Below are 7,313 nucleotides of genomic sequence, written 5' to 3' on the forward strand. Positions count from 1 at the left end.
GGGTGCTGGGCTACAACACACAAGAAGCCTTCGCGGTTACCTGGTTAACCGTTGGAGTATCAAACGGACTCCAAATGGGACGAAATTTGACAGGTGATCTACCGGTGGTGTACCAAGGCCACTTGGCAAATCTCGGTCCATTCCGAGAATGTTTAACACCCACTCACGAAAAGAGACAAAAGGGGTGCGCCGGTGCACGTAGGAGTGTCGGATTACAAAACGGACAACGGGGAAAATGCTCGGGTGCATGAGACGAACACGTATGCAAATGAGATGCACATGAAGACATGATATGATATGCATGACATGAACGAAATGCAAAACGAAGACAAAACCCAACCACAAAGGGAATCTCATAACTTAAAGCCGAAAATGGCAAGAGCCGGAATTACAATTATGGCAAGTTACATCCGGGGTGTTACATCCGGGAATAATATCCGGCTCTATAGAACATTGTGCGTCACAAGGGCGATACTATTGCCACTGTAATGAAATCATTTCCGCCAAATGTGATGTTCAGAAGAGATTTAATTGGACCCAGACTCCAATTGTTGTACATCCTGCTTCAACGGTTGTCCACGGTGCAATTGTCAAATGGGTCTAATGTATTTCGATGGAACCTACATGAGAATGGACAACTCTCAGTGGATTCTATGTATAGAGCGTTAATCCAGTCTGATATGCCAATTGATAATAATAAGAAGATCTGGAAGATGAAGATACCTCTTAAGAATAAAATATTTGCATGGTATCTTCATCGCGGAATCATTCTTACTAAAGATAACCTTATCAAGAGGAATTGGCATGGAAGTCCCCGATGTGTTTTTTGTCATCATGATGAGACAATAAAACATTTATTCTTTCAATGCAAATTGGCTCGGTCTATATGGTCAGTCATCCAGATAGCTTCTGGTCCGGTCTATAGTGTTGATAATGTATTTGGCAACTGATTATATGGAATTGATCACAGGTTTAGAACTCTTCTTAGAATGGGAGCCCTTGCCGTTATTTGGTCGCTTTGGCTATGTAGAAATGATAAGGTTTTTAAGGATAAAAGTACTTCTCTAATGCAGGTTATCTACATCTGTACCGGGACTCTTCGTGTATGGTCCTCTCTACAACGTGTGGAGAATCGAGACTTATTTACGGAGATGTGTACACGATTGGAGAATACGACGAGGGATACTTTTATCCAACATGGATGACAACATGATCTTAGGATTGGCCCACCTCCGCTTTAGGCGTTATATGGACTCTATCTTTGTATTTTACCTTTTTATTTTTTGTTTGTGCGAAAGGACTTTGTTTAGCTATGTGCATCTTAGTTATGGAGAGGCCGGGTGTAATGATTAAATCTTTTAAGGCCTCCTTTCGTTCATAGGATAGGAACGTTATAGGAATAGAAAAATCATAGAAAGTGAGATGTATCTCAATTTCTATAGCTTGGCAGACTAGTTCCTAACTGACTTGATAGTGCGATGAGCTTACTTGCTCTAGTTCTATCCTCAGGATTTACTTACCTGAGTACCTAGCACCGAGGATCAATGTAATTTACTTTCGATCGAGACATTCGGATTTGCCGATGAAGAGTACTGCCTTGGAGGGGCAGGGGTTGTAGGGGAAGAACCAACCTTTTGTAGGTAGTAAAACATCTCACTTAGTAACTAAATTAGAGTTCGATCTTTTATGTTTGTGTTGTCTATAGAGAAAGAGATGTCATTTGATGCATAAGATATGATTTTTTTCCATTGAGTCTTAGTTAATGTTTTTTTCCTCCAAAGTGTGAAGGATTGTTTCCTATCCTATATAGGAATAGGAATCCATTCCTATAAACGAAAGGGTTTCAAAAGAAATTTTCCTATACAAATCTCATCTTATAGAAATTCTATGAGATTCCTACGAATCAAACGAGGGCTAAGTAATAAATCGCCTCTTTTTTAAAAAAATGTTTTTTCTCCAGCGAGGGGAGTTGCTCTAAAATGTTTTGAAGCCTGCGTGTACGGCGACTGTGCTGAGTTGCTCCTGCCTGCGTAGGTCCACCAACAGCGACAGAGACAGACGGACGGACACACCCAGAGAGCTTCCTTTTCCCACAGCGCCGACGGTGTCATCCAACCCACCATCTTGCCCGAACAACCCTCCTCCCTCCACTCCTTCCATTCCATTTCCACCCATCCACGCGCGCTCGCACGCCGCCACAGAGGAATCGTTCTGGCATTCCCGTTCCGCCTCCGCCGTCGTCGTCGCACTCCTCTGCTGGGCCACCATAGAACGGAGATCCACCCGGGCTTGGAGGATTGGTTTCTTCGGTTGGTGACGAGCCCTAACTTGTCTGGATTGCTCCCCGAGTGTGCCCCTCTTTTGGCCCTCTTCTTTGTTTTGCCGTCAGTGCGGGCAAGCTGGTTCAAATGTTTCTTTCTTCAACGCTCCATCCCCGCCAGCCTTTTGTCGCGGATTTGTTCGTTTTCTACTTGGTGGAGTAATAATGGCCGGAGGTTTATTTTCCCATATTATTTGTGTCTTGTTCGGCCCGCGTTGTCCGGATCTTGTGTTGGTTTATGTAAACTTTGCAGTATTTTTAGTTCTTGGACTGAGAAATTTGCCTGGATCTGGCACGAGCATCTGGATCTGCAGATGCACGCATTGCTGCGTGATGACGCCTTCCATAGTACAACTGAGCTTTTCTCAGTCTAGCGATTAGAATGATGATGAGTTGCACTTAAATATGAGCTCACACCAAGTTATGGATTATATATGCATTGGAGTTAAGTAGAGTAGAAAGAATCTCCCACTCAATAGCTTGGTGGAGTGGGCTGTAGGTTGTTCAATGTGTTCCTCCATCGCTTCTTGTTCGAATTGAGCTGTCCGGTAGGTTTTTGCTGGAGCTTTAAGCTATACCTACTTCAAGATCTAGTGTTGTTGTTGTCATTTTTGGTTGTTTATTCCACTGCTGAAAATCATTTGGAAGACTCATTCCTGCTTTTGATGTAACCATCGCTATCAATTTTTTGTGCGAATACTTTAGCTCCCTCCGCGAATTTTGCATGTTTTACCGGGGCTTGTCTGTATTGTTTAACTTCCTTTTGGAAGGAGCTGAGCATTAGTTTATCACAAAAGTGTGGGTTGCCCCCAAAATTAAGGCGCTGCTAAATCAGATGGTTTGCTTTTGATGACTACTGCTTCTGTCTGTTTTGGCTGTAAATTTCTGCTAGTAAGACTCTGGGGCGGCTGTGTAGTTTCACCCTGCTTAAGAGTAAGAACACAACATTACCACAATTAATTCGCTTCTCACTGCCTACCTGCCCATTCTACAAAATAAAATTCCTATTGTTCTGCCATTTGTTTGACGGAATATGTTGAGTTAGCGATGAACTATTTATTCCACAACAAGTAGCTAGTTGTTTCCTTTTGCAAATCGCAGTTACTATGATGCTTGCATGGTGAAATCATAGCTACATGCTCTAAGGTATCTGCAGATTTACATTTGCTACTTTTGGTAGGATTTATTCCGTAATTAATGGTTCTATATTTTGGAAGTTTTAGACCATCAGTCGCCTTGAACTATTTGAGCTGCTACAATCTGTTGGGACTTGGCAGAACTCTGTGAGATCGTTCTTCCATCTAAAGTTCTTCCAAGTCCCATCTTTAGTAATCGTATGTACTGGGTGGTTCTATGTACCGAGTTTCTCTTGTTTTGTATTCTGGTGCAGTTTGTTTTATAATTCTTCATCTGAATGGGATAATTATGAATCTTATGTGCATACCCCTTTTTGTACAACCAAATTGACGTTGCATTTGTTTGATATGTTTTCCTTCAGGTGCTGATGCAAGGTGTTTGTTGTATCTGAGAATTCAGAATATGGGTTCTCGGTTTCCATCCCACCAATTAAGTAATGGGCTTTATGTCTCTGGGCGACCTGAGCAACCAAAGGAGAAGGCTCCGGTTGTTTGCTCTGCAGCTATGCCATACACTGGGGGTGACATCAAGAAATCAGGAGAACTAGGGAAAATGTTTGATCTCCATGCTGAGAAGTCACGGAAATCTGGCCCTTTGGGTAATCAACCTTCAAGGAATACTTCATTTGGTGGTGCTGCTTCCAATTCTGGACCAGTATCTAGTGCTGCTTCTCGATCCAACTACTCTGGCTCTATTTCAGCAGCGGTTCCTGGCACTGGAGGTTCGGCAAGGGCAAAATCTAATTCTGGACCGCTCAATAAGCATGGAGAACCAACAAAGAGATCCTCTGGCCCCCAGTCAGGAGGAGTGACCCCAATGGCTCGCCAGAATTCTGGCCATCTACCGCCTATTCTTCCGACAACTGGGCTCATCACATCAGGACCTATCTCCTCTGGACAGTTGAACTCATCTGGTGCTCTACGAAAAGTATCAGGCACTCTTGATTCTACTGTTTCGATGAAGATGCGTGCCACCTCTTCTGCTTACAACCCGGCTGTTACAAATCTTAATGAGCAAAATAGCTACTCAATTAAGGCCAGTTTGCCAAAGCCGATACTATGGGCGGCTATTCTGCTCTTTGCGATGGGGTTCATAGCAGGTGGCTTCATTCTAGCTGCTGTTCATAATTCGATTTTGCTGGTAGTTGTTGTGGTGATATTTGGATTTGTTGCTGCGCTCTTGGTTTGGAACATTTGCTGGGGAACAAGAGGCATGACTAGGTTTGTCAGTCGCTATCCTGATGCTGATCTTAGAATTACGAAAGATGGAGAGTATGTGAAGGTCACAGGGGTATGTGTAATGCTGGTCACCTTTTTGGACTCATTAAATTATTTCATCTATTCATTCCTTCCCTTAATGTTTTACATTTAATTTTCTGCTTTCTGTTTTTGTCATATATTTGTTCGCTATTGTTACAATTTAGAAGTAATTCTCAAATTACATTGTTTCTTTGCCAGTTCTGGTGTGTTGCTGAATTGCATTGTTAACTCGTAATGTAGCAATGCTACGTGTGTCTCACATGCACTGTTTAGTTTAGAAAAATGAGAAGGTCATTTAAAGTTTCAAAAAAATGCAGCAAAAATTCAGTCATGTACATATGGTAGTATTACTATGTAGGTGCAAGCATATATTATGCACTAAATTTTTGTGCACTAAGTTTTTTTTCTTTTTGCACAAGACACAAGCATATGCATGCTTGTACCCCAAACATAAAGTCTACACATAATACTCACTCATCTGCATGTGCAATTGTTTTTAGATCTTTTTGAAAGAATGGAAAATATTATTTTTGTTCCAGGAGCACATGCTACCAAGGTCACTTAGTCACCACGCTACTAGCTGTTTCAGTATTACTTCCTCCGTCCCATAATATAAGAGCGTTTTTCATACTAGTATAGTGTAAAAAATGCTCTTATATTATGAGACGGGGGGAGTAAGGTAATTCATACATAGGTTGGCAGAATACCGCAGATGGTTCCAAAAAGTAAACTTGGTCGCAGAGATCCATACCATGACAAGACAACATATATTATGCTTAAAGAGAGATGTGATGTTTTCCTAGTACAAGGACATGAATTCAATTGTGCATCTTGTAATAATATATTCATTTCTCCATAATTTTTTTCATTGTTAGCTTATGGTCATAACTGTTTTAAGCAGTAGCGCTTTTATATTCAGTAGTAATAGGATCTTATTTATCGTATTTAACTTGACAGGTTGTTACTTGTGGAAATTTCCCCCTTGAGTCCTCATTTCAAAGGGTTCCAAGATGTGTATACACTTCGTCCTGCTTGTATGAGTATAGGGGTTGGGACTCAAAAGCTGCCAACACTCAGCATCGCCGATTTACTTGGGGATTACGTTCAATTGAAGTGAGTTTCTTATTAGCTAGAATTTTTCATCACCAAGATGATGTGGATCTCATAATCCTACAATAATGAGGCAATATAAGGATTTAACTGAAAATCCCAACTATTGCAACTCTTATTGTTAATAATTTTTCCTCTTACATTTACCTTTTGGATACAACTACTGCAGCGGCATGCGGTCGATTTCTACATCTCTGATTTCCAATCTGGGTTGCGAGCATTGGTCAAAATAGGATATGGTGCAAGGCTAATCCCATATGTCGATGAAGCTGTTGTTATTGACATAAATCCAGAAAACAAGGACATGTCCCCTGAATTTTTGAGATGGCTACGGGAAAGGAACCTCTCAAGTGATGATCGTATAATGCGCCTAAAAGAAGGGTATTACTGTTTCTTGTTCTGGCTTTTGCACCTCTATCGTATTCATAGCTACCCATTTCATTTGACATGGATGTTTACATCGCAGTTACATTAAGGAGGGAAACACTGTTAGTGTCATCGGTGTTGTTCAAAGGAACGATAATGTGCTGATGATTGTTCCACCACCTGAACCCTTCAACACTGGTTGCCAGTGGGGCAAGTGCCTCCTCCCAACTAGCCTTGATGGACTAGTCTTAAGATGTGAAGACACGTCGAACGGTGATGTAATTCCAGTATAGCTATCTAGCCTCGTTCTGGCAGTTCACCTGGGGAAAAGGGAAAACAATATTTGACTTTGGGTTCATTTTATGGATTGAAAAATGTGCAAATGCAAGGTGTGATTAAGGTTTAGTACAATATTGATAGTCAGTTGCCCACGGCTTGATTGTGTAGTATTTTTTTGCATTTTGCTCTTTTTTGGTTGGGCAATGAATACTTGTAAGATTGATGGCTTCAGTACTACCATGGAGCTCTTTGGAGTTAGAGTGGAACCATGTTCATATGTCTTTTTTTTTTTGGTTTGTAGCATTACAGCATCATAAACCATTCTCCAGTTCCCCTATCTGTATCTATACTTTATACACAACTCCAGCTCTCATGGTAGATATGTTCTCATCGAGGATGAAGCTCCGTCAATTTATCTTTACCAGGGTTTGTTGTGTCACTATCATCATGTCAATTTATCTTTACCAGGGTTTGTTGTGTCACTATCATCATGCTGAGCGCATGCTTACATGAGCAGACATGTTGCACTTTAGAGCAACTCCAATGGTGTAGGATCTAGAAGTAGATGTGTCTAGAGGGGGGTGATTAGACACTTAGTGCTAAAGTTGCAATTTTTATGCCTTTTTGGTTTGAGTGGAGTTTTAGACACAATTTCAACATACACAATACATATCAAGCAAGCATGCAAAGAGTATATGAGCAGCGGAATGTAAAGCATTCAACTTGCAAGAATGTAAAGGAAAGGGTTTGGAGAATTCAAACGCAATTGGAGACATGGATGTTTTTCTCGTGGTTCGGATAGGTGGTGCTATCCTACATCCACGTTGATGAAGACTTCAACC

At 41.3% G+C, this 7,313-nt stretch overlaps 1 protein-coding gene across 1 annotated transcript; it reads left to right on the plus strand.

Annotated features, from left to right (window-relative positions):
- Positions 1-2,061: 2,061 nt before the first annotated feature.
- LOC125518612 (uncharacterized membrane protein At1g16860-like) lies at positions 2,062-6,746 on the plus strand. Its single transcript, XM_048683443.1, has 5 exons — positions 2,062-2,309; positions 3,819-4,747; positions 5,674-5,829; positions 5,996-6,207; positions 6,293-6,746. The coding sequence occupies exons 2-5, from the start codon at positions 3,860-3,862 to the stop codon at positions 6,483-6,485; spliced, it is 1,449 nt and encodes a 482-aa protein (XP_048539400.1). The 5' UTR covers positions 2,062-2,309; positions 3,819-3,859; the 3' UTR covers positions 6,486-6,746.
- Positions 6,747-7,313: the final 567 nt, after the last annotated feature.

Source organism: Triticum urartu, chromosome 7 (assembly GCF_003073215.2).
Source record: "Triticum urartu cultivar G1812 chromosome 7, Tu2.1, whole genome shotgun sequence".
Taxonomy (NCBI): domain Eukaryota; kingdom Viridiplantae; phylum Streptophyta; class Magnoliopsida; order Poales; family Poaceae; genus Triticum; species Triticum urartu.